The sequence below is a fragment of the Petaurus breviceps genome, unplaced genomic scaffold (assembly GCF_028583685.1).
Source record: "Petaurus breviceps papuanus isolate PSGF00001 unplaced genomic scaffold, PetGlider_PUasm1.0 207, whole genome shotgun sequence".
Lineage (NCBI taxonomy): Eukaryota > Metazoa > Chordata > Mammalia > Diprotodontia > Petauridae > Petaurus > Petaurus breviceps.
This window is the reverse complement of record NW_027185850.1, coordinates 21,201,086-21,224,282: the sequence shown is the minus strand read 5'-3', so window position 1 is coordinate 21,224,282 and position 23,197 is coordinate 21,201,086. Positions and strand designations below refer to the sequence as shown.

General features: G+C 50.4%; 2 protein-coding genes across 3 annotated transcripts in view; one reads left to right on the top strand and one right to left on the bottom strand.

Moving 5' to 3' along the window:
- The window catches only part of LOC138164942 (proprotein convertase subtilisin/kexin type 9-like), a 31,096-nt gene extending 27,690 nt beyond the window's left edge, over positions 1-3,406 (top strand). The window contains exons 12-13 of one of the 2 annotated variants that reach the window (XR_011169237.1): positions 164-430; positions 1,400-3,406. Coding sequence is in view for 1 of the 2 variants with exons in the window: in XM_069092924.1 (XP_068949025.1) it covers positions 164-367 (204 nt within the window). In the remaining variant the exon portion in view is untranslated. Of the gene's footprint in view, positions 1-163 lie in introns of both variants that reach the window. The other variant, XM_069092924.1, reaches the window with a different exon arrangement.
- Positions 3,407-8,791: 5,385 nt separating this feature from the next.
- LOC138164941 (ubiquitin carboxyl-terminal hydrolase 24) overlaps positions 8,792-23,197 on the bottom strand; it is a 151,523-nt gene continuing 137,117 nt past the window's right edge. Inside the window, exons 59-68 of the mRNA XM_069092923.1 lie at positions 21,742-21,844; positions 20,785-20,906; positions 19,095-19,208; positions 18,763-18,828; positions 16,821-16,887; positions 14,827-14,905; positions 13,600-13,675; positions 13,269-13,355; positions 12,710-12,820; positions 8,792-10,985 (exon numbers count right to left, since the gene is read on the bottom strand). Of these exons, the coding sequence (XP_068949024.1) occupies positions 10,923-10,985; positions 12,710-12,820; positions 13,269-13,355; positions 13,600-13,675; positions 14,827-14,905; positions 16,821-16,887; positions 18,763-18,828; positions 19,095-19,208; positions 20,785-20,906; positions 21,742-21,844 (888 nt within the window). The 3' untranslated portion in view covers positions 8,792-10,922. The remainder of the gene's footprint in view (positions 10,986-12,709; positions 12,821-13,268; positions 13,356-13,599; positions 13,676-14,826; positions 14,906-16,820; positions 16,888-18,762; positions 18,829-19,094; positions 19,209-20,784; positions 20,907-21,741; positions 21,845-23,197) is intronic.

Genomic DNA, 23,197 nt, shown 5'->3' with positions numbered 1-23,197 from the left:
TCTCTCTCTCTCTCTCTCTCTCTCTCTCTCTCTCTCTCTCTCTCTTCCTCTTTCTCTCCCCCTCCCCCCTTCCCACCTGGACTCTATTGCTGTCTTCAGTTAATGCTCATAGTGCAATGGTTCCCTGGCTGCATTTCCCACAGTTCGCTGCTCTCCCTGACAGGTGATGGTGGCCTGTGAAGAAGGCTGGACGCTGACGGGATGCAGCGCCTACTCCCCCGGCCCAAACACACTGGGTGCCTACCCCGTGGACAACACCTGCCTGGTTCAGAGCCATGCCAGCAGCCAAGGAGGGCACCAGGCAGCCGCCATCGTCATCTGCTGCAAGAACAGACAGCTGCCCAGGGACCAGCAGGATTCCCAGTGACAGCTTCCTGGCAGGATTTGTGGCAGAGGGGAGGGAAGAAGGCTCTTCTGTGCTGTGTGTTGGGTCTCGCCCATAGGGTGTCACTGGGACCCTTTTCCCCTTCCGGATTTCCACTTGATTCCTCTGCCCTCCTCTGATTAGTGCCTTGGTGCTGGGCTAGGGCTCTGGCCTCCTTCGACCCTCCTCAAAGGAGGGGCATCCCCCACCCCACCCCCAGGGCTCATGCGCTGAGCAGGCAGCCTTGTGTGAAGTCCTGGGTTCTGGCGATTCCAGGGGGACTGGGAAGACCCTGGAGCATGCCCTATCTATATTCCCTCCTTCTACCCTTTCCTTCACTAGTGGCTTGTTTCTTCCTGCATAAGAAGCTGTTTGCATACTGCCCTCCCCTTAAAATGGCAATCTCTCAGAGGTGGCAGGGACTCCTGAAACCCCTCCCATGGACCACCTCAGTGAGCTGCCCGTAGATCTCTTCCTCTCAGAACCAGGACACAAGCCAAAGGGAGAAGTGCTAGACCATAAAGGGGAGATAACAGAAACATACCTCATCTAGGAATCACAGAGTGTCAGAGCTGGGAGGGGACCTAGAACAGGGGATGTCAGAGCTGGGAGGGGACCTAAAACAGGGAATGTCAGAATTGGGGCGGGGTGGGGGCTTAGAAGGAAGAATGCTGGAACATACAGTACCTATGAATGCCTTCTTTTATCCTGTAAAAGAAGGGGGTGGTTCTCCCCATGAATCCAGGGGGGTTCCATTCCACCCCTGACATTCCATGATTTTGACATGGGGAGTAGGAGATCCCCAGGGCAGGGGAATATGGGAAGGAAGCCATATGGCCTCTCAGTGTCTCCCTCCTTGGACTCGCACCAACTCTCTGGGTCCCAGTTTGGCCATCCAGGCCTGGTGACTTCCCTGAGACCCTCAGGGCTTCTCAGCCCGTGTCTACCTCTGAAATCTGCATCAACTCCCCTGAAGCTGTATTTAGGAGCCAGCCGCCAGAACAAACAAACACTTCCCTGCTTTATCATGCCCAGCTGACACCCAGGCTAAGGTCGTCTAGATTTGCAGACCCGACCCAGACATCTGTAGAGATAGTCTGTAGAGATTAAAGTGGATCCAAGCACTGATTATCATAAATAGCTGTCACCAGCCTTTCTGGTTCTAGGGAACTTTGGTTTCAGACTTCCCCCTTTTCCCCACCACACCCCCTTTGGATGGCAGTGAGCCAGAGTGAAAAGAGCACAGGCAATGGGAACTGGGGGCTCCCTCACTAACTGGGGGACTTTGGGCAAATCCCTTTCAGTCCCTGGGACACAGCTACTTCTGGAAAAAAAAAAGATGTTGGACGAGGTGTAGATGGTCCCTGAGGCCCCTCCCCCTTTAGATTTATGGTCATCTGAAGGGGGGGGGGGACTTAACATGGATAGATTCAAGGAGCCCATGGACTTGGGTTGGAAAAAAAATTGCATCTTATTTACACTAACATTTGGTTTCCTTTATAATCCTGTGCATTTTTATACATTTAAAAACATTCTTACAGAAAGTCAATCAAAAAGCAGTTAAGTGCCTACTATGTGTTATGCTATGCACATAGTAGGCTGGGCAAAGGCAAAAAGTCCCTGCTCTCAAGGAGTTCACAGCCCATTGGGGAGATTGGGGAGCATGCCCACACTGTGCAAACAAGCTCTAGGCAGATTAGATTGGAGATAATCACCAGAGGGAAGGTTCTAGCATTGAGGGAGACTTGAAGATAAGCCTTCAGCTGACACTGGAAGGTGCCAAGGAAGCCAGGATGGAGCTTGGAAGGAGAATTTCCAGCATGGTGGACAGCCAGTGACAAAGCTGAATTCCAAGTCCAGTTCTCTTTGGAGAAATAAGGAGGCAGACCAGGGTCCTTGGAGCACAGATTATGTAGAGGACAGGTAAGGCATAGGAAGATTGGAAAGGGAGGGAGGCACCAGGTCAGAAAGGGCTTTAAAATCTGCCCCTGGAGGTGAAAGAGAGCCCCCAGAGTTGATGTTAAAAAGAGCTGACATGGTCAGGCCTGGGCTTTCAGCTGTCCTGGTCAGCTAAGTGGAAAATGGCCTGGTGGGGGGAGATGGGAGTCAGGAAGACCCATCAGCAGCTGTTGAGGCAGTCTAGATGTGAGGTGCTGGGGCCCTGCACCAGGGGTGGAAGGAGGGTTCAGTGGGCCAGCAGGGGTCAGAAAGAAGGTAAAGTGGCCTTTCTCCAAAGGCCGTGGAGGTAGTGAAGCTTTTCTAGGTGTCTGCTACAGGAGACCAGCCTTTGTTCCCTGGGACAACTTGGGAGTTTCCCCAAGAAGAGTCCTACACAGCTGGACCACAAAAGGAAGATAGTGCCTGGACAGAAAAGTCCTGCCCATAGTTGAGGCTGCAGGAACTTGGGTCACGCCACAGTGGTGGGCCTGGCCAGACCCTTCTCTTCCTCACTCCCCTCCAAGAGAGGCTGGCAGAGCCACCTACAGCAGCTTCCTGGATTCTGGACAGTGTAAGTCCCAGGAAAGTGGTCTTACTGCATCCTGACTTAACTGACCCATCCAGGCCCTTGCCTGAGAGTCCCATGGACAGTGACTCAGTCTTTCATCCTGCCTTCACCAAGGACTCTAGAATCCAACAGAAGGCAGCCAAGTCTGTGATTCCTTACTTGACTATGGCTGGTTTGGAAAGATTTCTTGCAAAATAACAGCTCTTTTAGAACGGGTCACAGCTGCCCAACCCCAGTCCCCCTAATTCCTTCCTCATGGGAGGCCAGCTTTGTTCCGAGGGGCCCCAGGCTATCACCATTCACTGTTGGCAGTCATGCTGGAGGCTGCCAACCCTGCTCCCCAACTCCCAGAGATTTCTGGAATCAGCTCTCCCTAGGGCTTTGCTGGAGGTAGGTTTGGGTTTTTTTTTACACAAAGATTAAACTTTTCTAGAATTAGCATTTGACTTTTGTACTTTGAAAGTATTTATTCTGGGTTTTGTAGTCTGTTTTATTATAGAGTGAATTTTAAAAAATAAAGACTTTTAATATGACAAGTGGTCTGTGAATGATGGGGACCATGCGTCTAGAGAGGGGAGAGGTGGGGTGGGGGTGGGGAGGGGGGTGTTGAGAGAAGGGCTGTGCCTGTCAAAGAACAGTCAAAGATCTGATTTCCAGCAATGGACCAGCCAATTAAGTATTTAAGTGCAAGGTGCTAGGGACACAAACACAATTACAAACAACAATAATTAATAACAAAAACAATCCCTGCCTTCAGGGAGCTTATAGTCTATTCATAACATTTTGCAGTTTACAAAGTATTTCTTCTGAGAGCTGCTGCAGTGAATGGATGGATGGATGGACAGATCATTAGATGGATGGATGGACAGATCATTGGATGGATGGATGGATGGATGGATGGATCATTAGATGGATGGACAGATCATTGGATGGATGGATGGATGGATGAAATATACATTTGTTATGCTTCTCATGATCTTTGGAAAGTCCTTTCTCTCTGGGTCAGTTTCCAGAGCAGTAGACAGGACACTGCACTTGGGGTTAGGAAGATCTGGCTTCAAATCCTGCCTAAGACAATACCTTTGTAACCCTGGGCAAGGCCCTGAACTGTTCTGTGTCTCAGTTTCCTCTGGGAGTCCTTCCAGCTTTAAATCTAAGATCTTGTGGAATCTTAGGGGCAGCTAGGGGTGCCATAGTACACAGATTGCTATGCCTGGAGTCAGGAAGACTCATCTTCATAAGTTTGAATCCAGCTTCAGATACTTACTAGCTGGGTGACCCTGAACAAGTCACGTCACCTTGCTTGCCTAAGTTTCCTCATTTGTAAAATAAGTTGGGGAAGGAAATGGTGAACCACTCCCTTGTCTCTGCCAGGAAAACCCCAAATGGGGTCATGGAGAGCCTGGGAACACAACTGAACATCACCTGCATGGATGTAAGGGTTATGGGATTTAAAGATCTTCCATGCCCCATTGGACGTGCTGACGTAGCAGGAAGGGGCGGAGCAAGAGAAAGCGAAAGCCAAGTTAGCGTTCCTGCGGTGGCTGGCGGTGGTTGTAACGGCGGACGGCGGCGGCAGCAGCAGCAGAGGCAGCGGCAGCGCGAAGCCCTTTTTGAGTTAGGACTGCTAAGGACTTTCTGCTAAGGACTCCTGCTGAGCACTGCCAGGGGCCGGAGCTGCTGGGAGCGTGCTTCCAGGATGCTGGGTGGTTGCTGTGCGTGGGGAGAGGAGGACCTTTGCCTGAGGTAGCCTGTTCTGTTTTAAAGGCTTGAAAATGTGGGTGCTTTCTACTTTATCTATCTGTGCCAATATCATAACTACTCTGATGGCTTTCACTTTCTGGTTTTGGGACTCAGTCTTTTGGTATCTTAATAATAAATTTTCTAGTTTATTTCCCCATATGGCAAGCATGACGTATTTTGTGATGGATAATTATATCAGCATATTTGTAATCTCTATAGGCATTGTGAATATGGCATTGCTGATACAATGGAATGCAGGGATTGGGCTGGAGTAGAAGACACTAAGGTATAGAATGAGGACTCCCTCTGAAGTCAAAGAGCCTGGAATCCCCTCTCTTCTGATGTGACCTGAGCCTCAGCATCCTTATTTTAAGGGAACCAATGTGATGGAGAGCAGGTTGAACTTGAAGACAAAGACTTGGATTAGAATCCCACTACTATGACTGTGGGCCGGTCTCTGAACCTCTCTGTGTCTCAGTTCCCTCATCTGTGAGACAGGGGCAAAAAAATATCCATTGAACCCATATATTTGAAGAGGCAGAAAAGTGAGGAGAGAGTGCACCTGTCCCAGAAATGGGACCCGGCCTGCTCCAAAGCAGAGACACCGGATGAAAAGGCAACGCTGGGGCATCTGAGTGGAGTTTTCAGTTTTAACAGCTTAAAACTCCACCGGGTCTTTTGATAGAATCAGTCACCACATGAAGTAGCACAGAGAGAAAAGAGAAGAGGGTCCATAACCGAGCCTTGGGGAAGCCCTACTATGAGTGGGCATGAGCCGTTTGAGGATCCAGCAGAGAAGACTGATGAGGCTGGGTCATACAAGTGAGAGGACCAGGAGAGAGTGGTGCTGGGAAAACCTAGAGGGAAGAGAGTATCAGAGAGATCAAGAGGGCTGGTGGTCAAGGATGAAGATTAAGAAGAGGCCAGGGACAGTCTGGGGGGAACAATGCGGACAGAAGCCAGACTGTAGAGCGTTAAGACAATGAGAAGGAAGCCAATGAAGGAGCCTCCTCCAGACGGCTTTCTCAAGGAGTGAAATGAAGGAGAGATATGGGGCAAAAGTGAGAGGGAAGGATGAAGCCAGGGGTTTCTGAGGCTGGGGGGGGACGGGGACGTGGGAGGTTTTATAGGTGGTCAGAAAGCAGGGGAAAAGAAAGTAAGGATGATAGGGAGAACGATCGGCTGGAGATGGCATCTCTTCTCCAGCTGAGGAGGAATTTTTTTTAAATGCTGAGATGAAAATTTAAAAAGTTTTGTTAACTGTCTTGCAAAAACTGCTTTGCATTCTGATGAGGCTTGAATATCAACCTCACAGTGAATTGTGATCATAAGTATAAGTTAAGTCAAGAAACATTATTAAGCACTTATTTACTAGGCACTTTGGAGACAAAGAAAGGCACACTACAGTCCCTGCCCTCAAGGGGTCAAAATCTAACGGTTGAGACAACGTGCAATTACGTAAAAACAAGGGCAGGCAAACCAGCCTGGGCAAAGCATCCAGACATCCTACAGCACAGACAGGAGGTAGCCAAAGCACCGCCACCATCACCTTGACTCCCATCTCCCCTCAGATAGCCTGGGACCCTGAGCTCAAGAGCCTTGGGGATAGACATGCTTCCTGTGCAGGGTCCCCAGTCATGACTCTGGGCAGCCACCCCCATGGAGGCATAGTCTGGGGGCTGACCGCTTCAGTCACAACTACTGAACACCCAGAAAGGAAGGTTCCAGCTTTAAGGAAGACAGACAGGTTTCTGGCAGAGGATGAGGTTTTGACTAAAACTAGAAGGAAGCCAGGCAAGTCGGGAGGTAAAGATGAGGGAGCTACTTCCAGCCATGGAGGACATGCAGTGTCTTGTGTGAGGAACACCAGGGAAGCCAGATCATTAGACTGTAGAGGGGAGTGTGGTTTAAGAAGTTACTGAATGTTGTTACTTATGTTAATACTAAACCAGCTTCTCTTCTTTTTCTCTCCTTTCTTTGCCTTTAGTAGGTGATCTTTCACTGGATAAACGTTGTGCTTTCATATCATTGATAGAGTTTTGGGGAGGACAGCAACTTCTTAATTCTTCTTCTTAGATTTTTCCCATTGTTTTTTTTAGCATTATTTATGTCTTTAGATCCTAAGTCACTTATCCTAGTATTTTCTCTCCCCCCACCCCAGTTCCTCCAACAGGCTTTTACATTTAGAAACTGGATTTTATCTGGAAAGGGTAAGGTGCTGGGGACGTATCGGAGCAGACTGTTGAGAAGACTTAAGTACAGAACATGACGGAACATCGACTTCACTGGACTGAGGGACGTTTGGGCACTATCGTGATTAGGAAACACTGGTAAGCCTTCAAGTCTCAGGTCATTTGGCTGAGCCCTGGCCATTATTATCCAATCCAGAGCACCATGATGGGATGGCAGAAAGAGCAATGGACTGAAAGCCAGGAAGTCCCGGTTCCAGCCCTAGCTCTGCCCCCAGTCTTGTGGGCATTGAGGAGTAATTGATTCTACTCCTTGACCTTAAGCTTCTTCCTGAAGGAAAATGAGAGTATTGGAGCAGATGACCTTTGGGTTGCCTCTCAGCTCTGGTATTTCAGGATTCCAAGATTCAATTTAAAGGCTAGATTCTTGTGAAAATCAGTCAAAACACACTTTCTGAGTTCCACATACTGAGCTAAGTGCTGAGAATACAAAGGAAGGCAGAAACCATTCCCTGACCTCCAGGAGTTCATAGTCTAGGAGAGGAGCACCACATGACTAGGCACAGATACACGGGGAGGCGCCAGCAGCTTCCTCCTGCAGGGGAGAGGTCAGCTGAGATCTGAAGGGAGCCAGGGACACTAGGAGGCAGAGGCAGAGGGGCAGAGCACTTGGGGCACTGGTCACAGCCAAAGCAAAGGTGTGGGGATAGGAAATAGTGGTGTTTTCTAGGAAGGCTAGAACGCTGCTGCTGCTGGATCACAGTGTGTGAAGAGGTCAGTACAGACCGGAGAGGTAGCAAGGGGTCATTAATGCACGTTAGAGGCCAACAGAGCAGTTTACATTTGATCCTGCAGGTAGCAGATACTGGACCTTACTGACCCGGGTCATAACATGCTAGGACCTACAAATAACCACAGCGGTCAGTCAACACGAGGATAGAGACCAAGTGGGTTATTGCAGAGGGTGAGAGAGTCTAAGCTAGGCTTGGGGACGGGTGCTCCAGAGTATCTCTGGGCTGCTTAACTATTACAAGGACCAGCCTTCTCCTAGGATCCCGTCAGATGCAGAACTCTGGCTCTACCAGTCACTTAACAGCTGCATAGTCACTGGCTGGTGAATCCCTCTCCTGACCTCATTTTTCCTCTTCTCTAAAACGAGATAATATCCACACCACTCCGAAGACTGGCAAATATCTACATGTGTGTATGTATGCATATGTACTGCCCCCCCCATATTATTTTCCCATTTTCAAATGAGGAAATTCAAGTTCAGTAACTCACCCAATCACCCCCATCCCCTTCTGCTTTGTAGACCCTCCCAGTCCCTCAAACCAGTTTTCAGTCTACTTGAGGCCCTTCCCTAGGGAAAGCCCCCACTAGTGAGGGAGTTTCTGCACCCCCGAGTTGCCTGCACTGAGAAAATCAAGAAGCCCAGTCCCTATGCCCACACTTTCCATTCAAGATGTTCAGATTGTGCCCCAGTAGAATGTAAGCTCTTGAACCGCCCAGCTGGCATTAAAGGGGCATGACTCTGGTTGTTGCCCCCGAGATCCATGGCACCTCCCCATCTGACAGGTAACTAAGATCTTCCCCAGATGTCTCCCCTAAGCCTTGCATGTTATTTAATAAACGATTCATTAATTCATTCAAATGCTATAGTTCAGAGGAAAGATGTTGGCGTGGACTGATGAGGCTTGGGAGGGGGTGGTTAGACCAATTTCCAAGGGACAGGGCTTGGATTTATGTCCTGGGGGAGAATGTCCCAGCTGGGGCTGTTGAACAAGAGGTGAGAATGTTGAAGACCCTGGAACAGAAAGCGAGGCTCATGTGGACAAGAGATGAACGGCCTGACTTGGGTAAATGCCTGTTTGGAAACAGATTTGACTCCCAGCTCCGACGGCAATTGGGCCCATGGTCTTGTCCTCTCAGGCCTCAGGGCTTGGTCCCACTTCCCATTAAAAATACAGAAGCATCAGGCAGACCCAACTCTACTTTTTTGAAAAACTTTATTTTATGCTCCAAGAAGCCATGAGAATTCTGCCAGCCTTAACACCAACAGTGAATTCATATTCTCCACTAGCAGACCCTTCCCCACCCCTTTGCAGGACTCCCTCCCGCTGGGCCCTGCACACGCCTCAGGCGGTCGGAGGGTCTGGCTGTGGGGGGCCGATGCTCCAGGAAGCCTGTCACCACCAGCATGGGGTCGGCACACAGGAGGAGACGTCCTCGAAGCTCTGTCTTCATTGAGAACGTCCTGAGTACACAGCAGAGTGAGTTGTGCAATTCCTGCTTGACGGCAGCCCGCTTTGAAAGATTTATAAAAACGTTTTCATCCACAAAATTGGCAGTAGAAATGACAACTCTTTCAACCTAAGCCTGTCACAGCTACTTTTGTTGAGTTACATTAAAAAAAAAAAAAGTCATCAGCAGGTTTCGTGGCTACGGCAGCCGGAAATTTGAGTCTTTACTCATGTGAGTGAAAACGACCCCCATCGACTGCACCAGCAAACGGGAGTCGTGCGATCCCGCCTTGGGTGACAGTGAAGGCAGCCCGTGGGCTGTGCGAGGAAGGCGTTGTTTCCATAGGAAATAATGGGAGCCGCAGCAGTGACCCTTCCACTCCTGAGAAAGCGAGGTTGGCCATCCCAGCACACATTGCCAGAGCAGCCAGAAGCAGTGAGGCGGTGGGTGACCCCTGCACCCCAGGGGCTGGGGAGGAAGAGAGCTTACACCTTCACTGAAAACTAGGTTCCAAACATCCCATTGGGGACCTCGAGAACAACGGACAACTCGTCACCCGTGCTGCCATCCCCATCACACAGGCGGCAGCAAGCTCCCCACCAGCGCCGTCCCCCTGAGGGAGCGACACAGCTCCATCGATAAAACCCATGGCAAGGTCGGCCCTCGGTGAGACGCCTGCCTGTCCGCCCCCCACAAGGCACTCGGGGGCTACACGAGCCCCGACGCCCTCCCTGCCTCAGGCTCGGGATCCTAGCATGGTGCTTCATGTGGTCCAAAGTAAGGCAGAAAGTGTAAATCAAGGAACGGGGGACTGAAGGTGGACAGGGCAGGAGGGGTGTATCACCATCTGAATGGCCTTTGGGCCTCACTCCGGCTGCTGCGTTTCTAACCGTTCTGTCTGCTCATAAGAAAACGGAACAAGAAAAATCGTACTATCTTTTCCTTATAGTAAAATTGCTATAAACCCACACAACAGCGGTTCTCCCCCTCCCCCCAACTCAAAAGCTTCTCATTGCATACAACTGATTCCAACTCTGTGTTTGAAGACAAAGCGAATGATTGCGATCACTTGATTTAAACTACAGTTTATTCAATATGTCTCCAGGTGTTAAAAAAGAGGATCTGATGGAGTCAATAAAATTGAATCTTAAAGTGCCTTTTGGGGAGTTGCTTTTTTTTTTGAACGAATCAGCTTGTTTTTTTCAGCGCCCAGCATCCAATGGCGCAGCCCTGTATGAATCGGAGAACGGGGTCTTTTTTATCGCTCTGTACAATCTGAACGACATTAGAAAATTACCATGAAGAGCCAAGAGACTCCTCCACGTGACCCCCAGGCTGGGGGAGCTCTGTACAAACGGGGAAGGAGACATATTCAATACCAAGGCTCTGTGTAACCCGGGCGCTACCACATCACAAGCAAAAGCGCGTCTGTATCACATCTGTCCGTCACTTGGGAGCGTGCCCCCTCCCTCAAGGCTGCCCGTTCTGCTTTTCCTCTTCGGTATCAAGGCCAGGGCAGAGCGATTCCTCTGGCAGAGTCACAGAAAGCGACGTGTCTACACTCATTTATGTTCACATAATGAAAATTTCGACCATGAGCTTTATTTGATAAAACCTTGACAAAAACTGCTGTCGGCATCGGGGGGGCCGGCTGCCCTTGGTGCGGCTGCATCTGGCTCTGGGGTCTCCCCTGCTCACGTCTTCCTTCTCTCAGATGAAGGGGACTTCTCGTTAAGAGTACACCATCCTCCAAAGTCACCTCAGTCTACCCAAGTTCCACTTCCAGGCCTTTCACAAAGACGAGATTCTGGTTTCAGAAAGGGGCCAAGCATCGAGGAGGCGGCTGGACCGGGCTCAGTGGTGAGTCTGGGACCTTCCTCTAAGGGTCCACGTCGTCCAGGTCACTCCTTGACTCGCCAATCATCATGGGAGACTCTGAGCCCTTAGGAAAAAAAGGAAACAAAAAGACCCGTCTAAGAGGTGCCTGGGAAAGCGCTTTTAGTCAGTGCTCTGAGGTCTCTCCCAGCACGACTGCCAACGGCATCCTATGGTCATGCTGGGGCTCAGTCTCCCCCCAAGGGCCAGCGCCAGCCTCCGAGGGGGCAGGAGCTGGGGGCAGTGCAGGGAAAGACTTCTACTCAGCTACAATTCTCCCTTCCATCTGAAGCTGATCCCCAGCTTCCTCTTTGGAAGAACAAGTGGATCAGTACCCTGGCATTGCTAAGGTCTGTCCCAGCTCTGGCCCAGCATGGCGGCATGCCGGGAGCTCTGGTGGTCCTGGGGGGCTCAGCACACCTGGCTGTGTGATCCTGTCGGGCAAAGCCAAGCTTCACCAGGTCTTTGCTTTCTTATCTGCAAAATGGGGACGGTAATATCTGCACTATTACTCCACATGCCTGTTTGGTGAGAGCTTTGTAACCTTAAAGCATTTCACTAGAAATGGCAGCAATCCTGATTGCTCAAGAGTACAGAATGACAAAAGCCGGTTCCAGTGCAATGTTCTGTGGCTCCTGAACCAATCACGTTCATTTGGCCACAGAAAACACTGGGGCATTTTGGGATTAAAAAAGAGGAAATCATGCCTGGTTTCAAAATGAAAAACAAACCAAAGCTATGACACATAGCAAGCATTTTAACAGGAGTAACTTCACATTTAATATCCTAGAAGGGAAAGTGTTAGCAGCATCAACCTCTTCTCATGGAAATCCTATTCAGCCTGGGTGGAATGCCTCAGAGCTCCACAGGAGGGAGGCTCCCACCCATCAAGGTTCCCGGTAGGTCTTGGAGAATGCCTAGAAGTGACGGCGCCACCTTTATGATGGATTCAATGGATAAAGAAAGATGGGTCTCCCCCATCACAAAGACTCCTAGGAACTCAGGAGCTCTGGTTTCCCCAAGATAAGACTAGCCATGGCCAATGACCACAGGTGACAGATAAAGAACGGGATGTGACGTCGGGCGTTATCAATCCTAACCTGACTCCTTTTACAAGTGAAGAAAACTGAGGCCCTGAAGAAATCCCTTTTGGGATTTGGACTGACCCTCTCTAACTCCTGACATATGTCTTCTATCCACTGGAGCCCACTATGGGTTTTGCCTGTTGTTTCTGACAAGCTGCTTCCCAGGCATGTCCAGGAACCTGTTCAGCCTGTTCCTGGCCTCCAGAGCGCCGACTGGCCATTGCCAAGCCATGCTGCCCCTCTCTTCGGTCCTGTGGGCGCTCCCCAAAGAACGGTGGCTCTCTGAGCACAAGAGTGATCTCCCCACAGGGCGGCTGGGTGGTGCAGTGAGTAAAGCGCCAGCCCCGGAGTCAGGAGGATCTGAGTTCGGTTCCTGCCTCAGACACTTAACACCCACAAAAAACCCCAAAAAACTAGCCGTGTAACCTTGGGCAAGTTACTAAACTCCCAATTGCCCTCCAAAAGGCAAAAAAAAAAAAAAGTAATCTCCCCTGCCTGCCTCTAAGTAGAGAGTGCATGCGTGTATGTGCATGTGTGCATCCACTTCACGCTGGTGTTCCCACTGTGACTCCGGGGAGGCGTTGTGGGTGTGGTGCTGCACGCTGTGCCCTGCCCCCCACCGCCTCCCTGTGATCCTGGGTGTAGTCCTGCAGCCAAGCCCCGCCCCCACCCCACTGTGATCTCCCTGGGAAGAGCCTGGCTTTACCTGCTGGAGGTGTCTTTCTCCATTCTCATTAGCAGGACTGCTTTCCGACCCGTTACTGCTTCCTGACTGATCCTTCTCATTCAGCAAAGCTGTGGCATAAGCCAAAGTGTCCTAAAGGAGAATTCCAACAATGAATTAACAAGATGCCTCTCCTTAGCCCGTGTGCCCCAATGGAATCACTGGATCTTAACCAATGGTTTCCACTTGGGACAGGGCAGGGTGAGTGCTCGCTGCCAAAGCAAAGATCCCCCATCTCCCAGGGCTGGCCCACTGGCCAGCCTGCGCCTGGGGGCTAGGGAGGTGAGAAGGGACAGCACATTCATGGAACAAGGTGGGAGCCGGGCAAAGGTCTCTAAGGAAATGGGCAGAGGAGAGGCTGCTTCAGCTGCAGAGATCGGAGAAGGCTCCTGGGAAAGGTGAGACAGAGGCTAGACCGTGCTGCCGGGCTGTCTGAGGAGCCCAAGGGGGGCAGGCTAGCTCATACAGCAGGACATTCCTGCAGAGAGGGCCCCCAGCAAGACGGGCATCCCCAGGTGACCAGGGTCAGCACAGCACCCACCTGAGCAGAAATAGTGCGCTGAAAGGTTTTTCCAGTTGAGGTTTCATTAGATATATTACTTTGTGGGACCCAATAATGTTCAGACATCTAGAAAATTCAAAATGAAATTACAAAGGTACCAATCAGAAGGGCCTGATCCCACCATCTGCACACCACCATGGCTCTCTGGGAGGCCAGAGGGCACCCACGGGGCTCCCGAGACAAGGGCCTGCCTGTCCGCCCCTCTCTACCCCTTCAGGGACACTTCTGCTTCCATCACAGGCTGGCCCCAGGGACATGACACCCGGGACCCCCAGCCTCAGCCCTGCTAGCTCGCTCCCAGCCTGGGTACCTTCTTCTGTAGCCACTGTACAGCCCAGCTCCAGTGGTGGGAATTCTCCTTGAAGTATTCCTTGGCGGCAGGGCACCTGGGGACATAAGACAGTGGTCGGCTGAGGCCCGGGTAAGCCTTCGGCCCTGGACAGTGACCACCCCATGCAGACACTACTGCTGACAATGCTGGGTGAATGGTTACCATCTCCTGCCCACGTTAAACATAGTGGCCTCTCTAAAGTCTGAAGAGGGAGGGGGAGAAGGCACCAGAGATGCCGAGTCAGAAGCCTGGGGTTCTGACCGAGGCCATTCTCTCTGTCCCTCAGTTCCCCAATCTGAGAAATGGGAAGAACACAGAATCTTTGTAAAATCAGTTGAATTAATACACGTAAAACACTTTGTAACAAGTGCTGTGTAAATGTATCATATACAAATCTGATCCACACTTGCACCGAAATGAGTAAAAAACGCTAGTCACCAATTTTGGTTTGTTAAAACAACATTTGATACTTCTCTTTTTAGATTTTAACTGATCCCTGGTTTTTCTATCATCACTATTTCTATCCATCTCTTCCTAGAGAATTATGCCTTTAAACCACAAACACAAAAAGAAAACCCAGAGGAAAAAACCATGCCACGCTAAGCAGAGCAAGCCCATGCACCCCATTAGAAGGCCGTAATGTTTCTGCCCCCAATGCAGGGGCCTGCACCTCTTCCCTCCTCTGGGGAGCCTTTCATGGGTGAGGGGTTAAGGTGACCAAGGTGCCTAGGCACGTGTAGACCAAACCCAATCAGGATGTGGTCTTCCAAGTCAGTAAGTGGCTGGCATAACAGGATGTCTATCAGCATCTGAGCTCGCTGATGTCTGTTGGAACTCCTAGGGAGGAGACTCTCCCTCGGTGCAGATAGGTACCCACTCTAACATTTTCTGCTGGGGCACCAAGATGGGGTGGTGAAGGGGCTAGGAGCCATCAGGGGAAGGACCTGAAGCTGCCTCTCTGTATGACATCTTCTAAAGAGCCTTCTCAATGCTGTTGATACTGCACATCCAGCTATCTCCCTGGATCCTGAAAATGTCTGTTTAAAGCAGCAGACAAGATGAACAAAGTGGCCTCAGGGAGTCACTTCACCCCTGTCAGACTCGGTTTCCTCTGGTGTAAGATAAGGAAAGTAACAGCCCCACCCCCTAAGACAAAACAGGGAACTTGGGAGTGTTCTCTCCAGAAAGGCCTCAGTTCACACTCACTTCTGCGCCAGGGTCACGAGGAACTTGACACACTGATAGCAGCGGCTGCTGTCCACATGATTGCTGTGGTGCATCAAGGCTGGGGAGGAAAACGGGACTGTGAACATCACACAGCAACCATGACCTCAAGCAAGAGCCCCCAGCCCCAAAGTCTTGTGGTGATGCCTCCTAGAAGGGACAGCTTCCCCTGGCCCTGTGGCTCAAAGCCCTGTCCTCAACTGAATGTTTCAAGAAATAAAAGAAAAAATGTGTTTAAAAAGTCAGGTTGCTGGGGGCGGCTAGGTGGTGCAGTGAATAAAGCATCGGCCCTTGAGTCAGGAGGACCCGAGTTCGGTTCTGGCCTCAGACACTTCCCACACAAAAAAAAACTAGCTGTGTAACCTCAGACAAGTTACTTAACCCCAATTGCCCTCCAAAAAGGCAAAAAAATAATAATAATAAAGTCGGGTTGCATTCATATGGCCAGCATCCCTGGCCCCAAACCGTCCCCTCTGTCCTAATGCTGGGAACAGGGCAACCATAAGCCTCCAGCACTGGTCCCCAAGAGGGCCAGGGGCACAGCAAGACCCTCAGTGGTAGGCAAAGCCCTGAGGGCAAGAAAGGGACCTGAGCCTTGGGAAACGTATGGCCCAGCTCCAAGCACTTCATGTAAAATGGATGGAGGGGAGTTGGATCTGAAAACTTGTCCTATTTTTTAAAATAGGAATTTTTCTACGATCTGTCTAAAAATGAAGCTTTAATTTAGAAGGTAAAGCTTTTAAATCAGTAACAGATTTCACTACTCCCTGTTATAAACCAAGTGAAAGAATTTTATTTTCAAGGGTAGTGAGAGTGGCCAGATACCTTCCTACCTGAGGAGGGGGCGAGATTCAAAGCAAGAAGGCACAGATACCTCCAACCAAGTTTTGGCAGTAAGACCTCCCTCAGCTGTCCTGGCGCACTCAAGGTAGGAGGGCATACTGCATACTCACACTAGTGCAGGGGTGGGGAGCCTCAGGCCCGAGGCCACATGTGGCCCTTTAGGTCCTCGGGTGCAGCCCTCTGGCTCATGAATCCAAACTTCACAGAACAAATCCCCATAAAAGGATGGGTACCTAGATGGCCACAGGCTCCCCACCCCCGGGCTAGAACAATATCCTAAAGATGCCATTAAAAGGGAAAGGCCTACTGCTACAAAAACACTGATGGACCTTTACCTTCCATAGCATGATGTTGGGCCTGGTCTAGCCTACTGCCTGTTGAACTAGGTGGGGAGAGGATGAACAAAGCATGAGATGAGAACTGGCAGCAGCCCCAGGAGGACAGGAGAGCAGGGAACCTCTGGAGGACGTGGCCTCCTGCTGAGGACTCCTCGACCAGGCTCTGGCCAGGCCATGATCTGAGGGAGCCTGTCTCACCCCTTAATGCGCTGACAGCGTGAGAGATAAGGAAGACTGATATGTATGAAGTGCTTTGAGGTTTGCAAAGCTCTGTCCAAAGAAATACAGGAAGGCACAGCAAATGACAGAGATGGGAAAAAAAACAGACTTACAACATATACAATGATAACATTAAAAAATAACAGCAACCAAATGTGAAGGATGCAAAATGAAGAGTGGATGTGCAAATGGCAGCCTAGAAAACATCAGCATAAATCTCTGAACCCTTTAAAAACAAAACAAACCACAGAATAGTTCACGGGTCAATAATTTCTTTGCTCTGGAAATTCCCTCAAGCAATGTGGCTCCAAAGAACAGCCTGGAAACTGGGATCAGAGGCCAGCTCTCCGGCTGTAGACATGGTTTTTTGTTTATGTGGATGTTTTGGTGGAAGGTTATTTACTTTATGAAAAAACTATCTGGGGTGTTCTTAGTGGCCTTCTCTGAGTTTCATTCCCCTGGCTGGAAGGTTCTTGAGATAAATGAGAAAGGGGCAGAAAAGACTGAGTTTGACATCTTTTGACACACCAGTGTGACTGCCCAAGACACCCTTTTCACAGAGCTGGGGCCACTTGCCTACTAGGCCATTCTCCGTCTCAAAAGCAAATTTGACCCGTTCTACTTGAAGAGGGTCTTCAATGACCTGGAAAGAGAAAGGAACATAGGGTGAGGCTTGGGGAAAGTCCCTGGAAGAAAGAGTTCAAGTCCCACCCATTTGGCACATGGCTAACAACTCCCCTTGGTTTCTGAAGCAACTAAACCACAAAAATACAGGACTCATCTAGTATCAGAACCAGAAGGAATCTCAGTAAGTGTATAGTCCAACCTCTTCCTTTGACACAAGATGAAACTGAGGCAGAGACAGGGAAAGTAATTTGTTATGGAACTTAAACTGCAAATGAACAAAAGCTTCCTAACCCATAGGACCCTCGGCAGAGGGCAAAGCCCTGTGTGCTTGCTGAACTGATTTAATGGCTCTGTCCTTCGTGGCACTGCCCACTCCCTGGTCTTTGCTCTGCCCCTTGGGCCCCTCTTCAATGGTGCAAGTGGGAAGGGGCAGGTTCCCACTGTGCTGCTCAGGCTCCTTCATGCAGTGTGACTGGGGTGTGATCTCCAGGACGGTGGCCATGCTGGCCCTGCCCGTGGTGCTGAGCTGGGAGGTGCTCATTCATTTACTGTGTCACATGCAACTTCAACAGCAACCTTTCCTACAGCAGCTGGAGGAGGAAGGCTCACGTCTCGAGCCAACATCTGCCTCTGCCTGCTCTCCTCTCCGACCCGAGCAGACCAATTCTCTTTCCTAGCTGGCAGCCCTTTCAAATGCTGAGAAGACAACTATCAAATCTGACCCAAAGTCTTCCCTTCCACACTAAACATTCCCAGGCCAGTCAGCTTCTTCTGGATATGTTCCTAAAAGTGGTGCCAAGAACCAGACGTGACATTCAACAGTGACCCATCTCCTTCCTTCTGCCCATTAGGCCTCCCTTAATATAGCCAAAGACCAAGCTAACACAATCGTATAATGGCACACTATTGTGCCTATATGGAGCCTGTGATCCACTAGAAGCCCCTCCCGAATCTGTCCTGAAGCCATGGACTTTCTGAACCCAAGAACACACTTTGGATGAATCCTATTAGATCTGGCTCATTGTTTGCACACATAACTTCCCTCATACTGTCTTTCCAATAACACCGTCTAAGACCAAAAGCCATTTTATGGGCATAGCGGGAAGTCAAGGTGTGGGAGTCTGGTCTGCGCACTAACAGCGATGCTCTTGAGGGCCGCCGGAGCCTGAGGACATGCCCAGTGAGTCCTTGGCCAGGAAGCCTCACTCCCCACGCTGCCCGGTCCTTTAGCCGTGGTGCCACCTGCCCTGTGATCACATTAGTTCTTTTTGTAGAGTATAGTGTGGAGGCCAAAAAATCTAGGAAGACCGTCATTTTAAGAACGATCTTGCCTCTTTAATACAGCTGGAGCCCTAAAGCCTAGAAGAAGGGGGAAGCAGGACTACTGCAAGCCAAGCTTGCCCTGCCACAGCATTCACAGCAGTGGAGGGAAGGGACACTGGTTTCTGGCTGTCACTCTTGGCCCTCTGATGCACAAGGGCACACAAATGGTATGAGTGTAAAGAGGACGATCTACGTCTCCTGCCCCCTAAGACTGTCTACGAATAAGAGGGAGAGAATACCGCCCCGCCATCATAGCAGAGATGACGCCGGCACACAAGCTGGCAAACCAGTTTCCAAGATGTGATTTTAGCAAAGTGAAAGAAGAAAGCACATGTGGGCCCCAAACCCGAAGGAGAAATCAGGCAAGGGAAGTCATGGCCAAGCGCACAGGCAGCAGAGGTGTGGCGGCTGGAGAAGGCCCGGGATTAGGACTCGGGAGGCCTCGCTCACTGGCTAATGACCTGGGGCTGTCCCTGAGGACCACGGGCCCCAGAGCAGCGTCTGCCTGGCTGCCACCGTTCTCTAACACTGAGCTCTGAGCACCAAGCAGCAGAAGGTCACTACCTACCAGGATCTCGTGGAGCAGCTGGAATGTGTTCTTCAATTCGTGGGGAGGAGCGGTTTCCAGTTGGCTCTATGTGCAAACAGAGAGGGCGAGAAATGAATCACCCTTCAGCACAGAGCCATTCCAGCACCAGCAGGGCTCTGAGAGCACCCCTGTATGCTCATCAACATCTCCACACACACCCCCTTACTTCTCCAGGAAGAAAGGCACTGTTCTGACTCGGGGAGCATGGGGAGCGATCCTGTGTCCTCCCACAGGCATGGAGGTACACTGCGGGAGCCGCGCAGCCCCACCACGGCCCACAGACTCCCCCACAGCTCACTCAGTGCTCTTACCTTGATGAAATGCAGCATGGTGAAGGAGAAATGCTCGTTACAGAAACAGCAGTAAACCACCATCTCCATGAGAGCCAGAAGTGAGCCTGTCAGCTCCCGCAAGGCAAATATGACCTGGGGGGACAGACGTGGGGAAGAGAGGGGAGGGATCAGTACCCACGGGGTGGTTAATGGTTCCTGCTGCTCACTGCAGTCCTGGGACAGACATCTTGGAAGCAGGCTGGCTATCTCCAGCTGACACAGTAGGGTGGCCAGCTTCCTCCCAGAGCCCAGCTTAAAACATCCCTTGTTTCTGAGGAAATCTGTGCCTCAACGTGGAATCGTTGTTAGTAACTATTACTTTGTCAAAGTAAGAAATGAGAAATAAAAAGGAAGATGATGCAACCCAACACCCAAAGGGAAAGAAAGCAGCAGCCCTGGAAGACCCTGTCACCTGCCTCGTCCAAGACTGCTCACAGGAGGCCAGGGAGACCCGAGGAAGACAATGTTGTGTGCATCGTGTGACAAAAATGTGAATTAGTGAAGAAAGGTCCATTTAGCCTCCAGATCAGGAGTCTACAAAAAGGATTATGGCAAGGTGCCTACCACGACTCAGGTTATGACTCAAGTGTTTCACCTTCAGCTCCCAAATAAGGGAGGCAGGCACCTTAATTAATTTACAGAGGAAACGGCTGCTGAGGGTGCCTCACCAAGGAGCCTAGCAGGAACCAAAACGAAGCCAGCCCCGCTTTCCGGGGCCTCCCTTCCTCCACAGAGCCCTGGGGCCAGGCACCTTCACCCTCCAGCTTCCCCATCAGAATAGGAGCTCATTCTCCTACCATCTTTCTGCTTGTATCTGTAATCCTGGAGCATAGCTCTGAGTTACTGCTTGATGACCCAGCCTGATCATGCTACTACACTGAGGTCCCCACCTGAAGGTTCTATTCCTGTGCCCCAAGACCCAAGAAGATGACCCCAAAACAACGTGACCTAACCCCAAGTCTTCCCAACGACCCCCCAGGAATCCTAGAGTTCCAGACATGTGTAACAGGCTCCTACACAGCACTTCTCCCTGATGTATTGTGAAGCCAATGAATGCTGTATTTTATGCTTGTCTGGGGTCACTAGATCTGAATTTAGGTCCTTCCACTCTCTCCCTACTCTGATCTTAGCAGAGAAATTGTTCTGAAGAATCAGAGACCAAGCCAGGGAACAAACTACACAAAGGCTTCCACCACCCAAAGAAAGGCACATTTCCAACAAGGGCCAGTAAATATTCTCTCAAAAACGTCACTGCTCATTTGAGGTTCTCTAACTTAAAAACAAATAAATGAATGAAGGTGCCGCAGGATCAATCATATTAAAAACTCCTAATCTAAACGATCTAAATTTGAGACTTAATAGGTTACTAGGCTTCACTGTTGTGAATGTGACAAACAAGCTGGGCCAGTAGAAGGGAACAGAAGAAGCGAGCTCTCCAGGAAGAGCTGTAATCGTGGCAGGTCCACATAACTCTCCTCATCGTGCACAGAACTCTCCTCATCCACACTCCCCTGTCACTAATAAAGGACTTCTTTCCAATTGGCAAAATGGGGAGAATCCACATGAAGGCCAGTCCTCCCTCCTCCCGACACAAGTGTTCAGTTGTGAGGGCACCACATGCAAACAACAGCGAGCAGACTGCTAGAAACCGTGGGGAGAGGAAGGTCACCTCCAGCAGGTACGGCTTCCCTTCAGACAGGAAGAGCAAGGACTCCACTTCCTCGTGGAGGGCCAGCAGGGGGCCGGAAGACACGGTGCTGATGGGAGGCCGCTGTCTGTACGTGCCAGGGGCTGCAGAAGGAAAACAAGTAAAACACATGATCTGGGTGTTGTTTCATGGAATGCACTTGTATAAAATGGGTGTGAACTGACCTTGTGATGTGAGAAATGGTTTAATCTCACTCAGCCACATGACCAAAAGGTGCCTTGTACATAACAGGCACTGCATAAATGGTTGTTCAATATAACACACATTTACTAAGAGCCTATTATGTACGAGGCACCAAGCACAGAGCGGTGCACACACAGGGATGACAAACAACACGGGCTCTGGCCTCCGCCAGCCTAGGCTCTTCCAGTGACGGCGGGGGCAGGGCGGGAACAAACAAGCGCATAAGCCAGCTCTGACTCGGACTCGGGGCAGAATCCGGGAGGGACCAAAGGAGGCCAGTGCAGGCAGGGTGTGCCAGAGCAAGGACGGATACTGAGAGGCACGTGACGTGGGCCAGTGGGAAAAAGAGCGCAACGGTCTTGGGAGCAGAGAATTCCAGTCTGGCAAGAACTAGTAAGCAAGTGTGGAAAAAGGCAGGAAAGGACATTGGAACCAGCCCAGAACATTTCCAGATCAACCCTGGGAGGCGTCTAGTCCACACCCTAGATTTGAAGGATGAGAAAAAGGCTCTGTGAGGCCAGGTGCGGATTCCTTGCCTAAACCCAGACTCTTACAAATGGTTAGGAAAACACGCTCCAAGCCAAGGGGACGGCAGCCCTCCAGGTACTATGAGGGGACTTGTGCGTCTGAAGCATCCTGTGACAGTGTCTGAATTTGTAGCCAGAGGACCTGGGACAGGACAACAGTGGCCCAGGGAGTCTACCTGGTGCCACAAGTGGTGAAGACAGCTCTTACCGACATTCCTCTGTGATGAGACATCTGAGTGCAAAACCAGCAACGCCACTGTGTTGTGAAGGAATCCAAACTCCCGCGCTTGGGCTGAGCTCCATCGGCGAATCTGCTGACAAATGATGAAAGGCAAATCAGTGCACATGAAAGTGGAGATTCGACGCTCAGCAAACAAGGTCTGATTAAGAGAGGCGACGAGCCACTGACCGCATCTGGGGGCAGTTCCTAGTGTGATCACGGCTCCAGGGCCCCTGCCCATCTTTAACCCACGTGCAGAGGCCTCAGCCAGGCTCTGCAGAGACAGAAGATGGAGCCCTGTCCTAATGAGGCTCACAGGCTCAGGCACACAGATCATGGGGACACAAAAAAGTGCAAAGAGGTACTTTCTAATGAAGAGCAAAAGCTAGGAGGGCTTCATGGAAATGGCAGAATGGGAACTGGGAGCGCTGTCAACAGAGAAGGGAACGGCACCCCCTGAATGACAATGGCACAGAGAAGAACACAGGCCCATCTGGGGGCCCCTAATAAAACCTCATAAAATGGCATTTGCTCAGTGCCCTTAAATCTAATCAAACAACTTTAAGCTATTAAGGTAAGGAAAGTAAAAACTGCCTGCATGTGGCCCCAAAGTTATAGCCCACTGGAGCTAAGCTACCAAAAGGGCAAAGACCGGAAGTGGCAACATCCAGACAATTCCAAGAAACGTCCACACACAAATACCCCAAGTTTCTGCAACACACATGAGGAGCGAGAGAATCGTGCTCCCAGGCTCCATGAGGCCTGGGGGGCTGAAAGCCACTGATGGCTCTGCAGAGGGCAGAGGGGATGTGAAGAGGCCACACAGGCCATACCGGGCGTCAAACAGTCCTTTCTGTGAACCAGCTGTTTCCTTTTCTGATAGGGTTATTTAACTGGTAGATGATGAGAATAATGTCAACATAATTTACCTATATTTTAACAAAGCTTTTCATAAAGTAACTCATAATATTCCTATGCAAAGATGGAAAGAAACAAATTAAACAATAATATAGTCTGATAGAACTCTGGTTCAAAACTGAGTGTCATCTTGGTGAGGGGTCTCCAGGGGAGAACCCAGCCTTCTGTGCTGTGGAAGCTTTTTTATCAATGATGTGGGCATCATCACACTTACAGATGGCACCACACTGGGGGGACAGCTGACCCACCGAATGACAGCACTCAGAAGGCTCTGACAGGAGAGGCCTTCAGGCTAAATGAATAAAGTGCAATTTAACTGGGATCAATGCCAAATCTTGGCTCTCCTAAAAAGATATGGGGGTTTCTGTGGGCAGCCTCACAAACCCAAGAGGCAGCACAGGATGTGGTGGCTGGGAAAGTCTCGGCCACCTTGTGAGTGCATGACATGGGGCAGCGTCCAGGAACAGGAAGGAAATGGTCCCTCTTTACTCTGCACTTGTCAGACCTCATGTGGAAAACCAGGCCC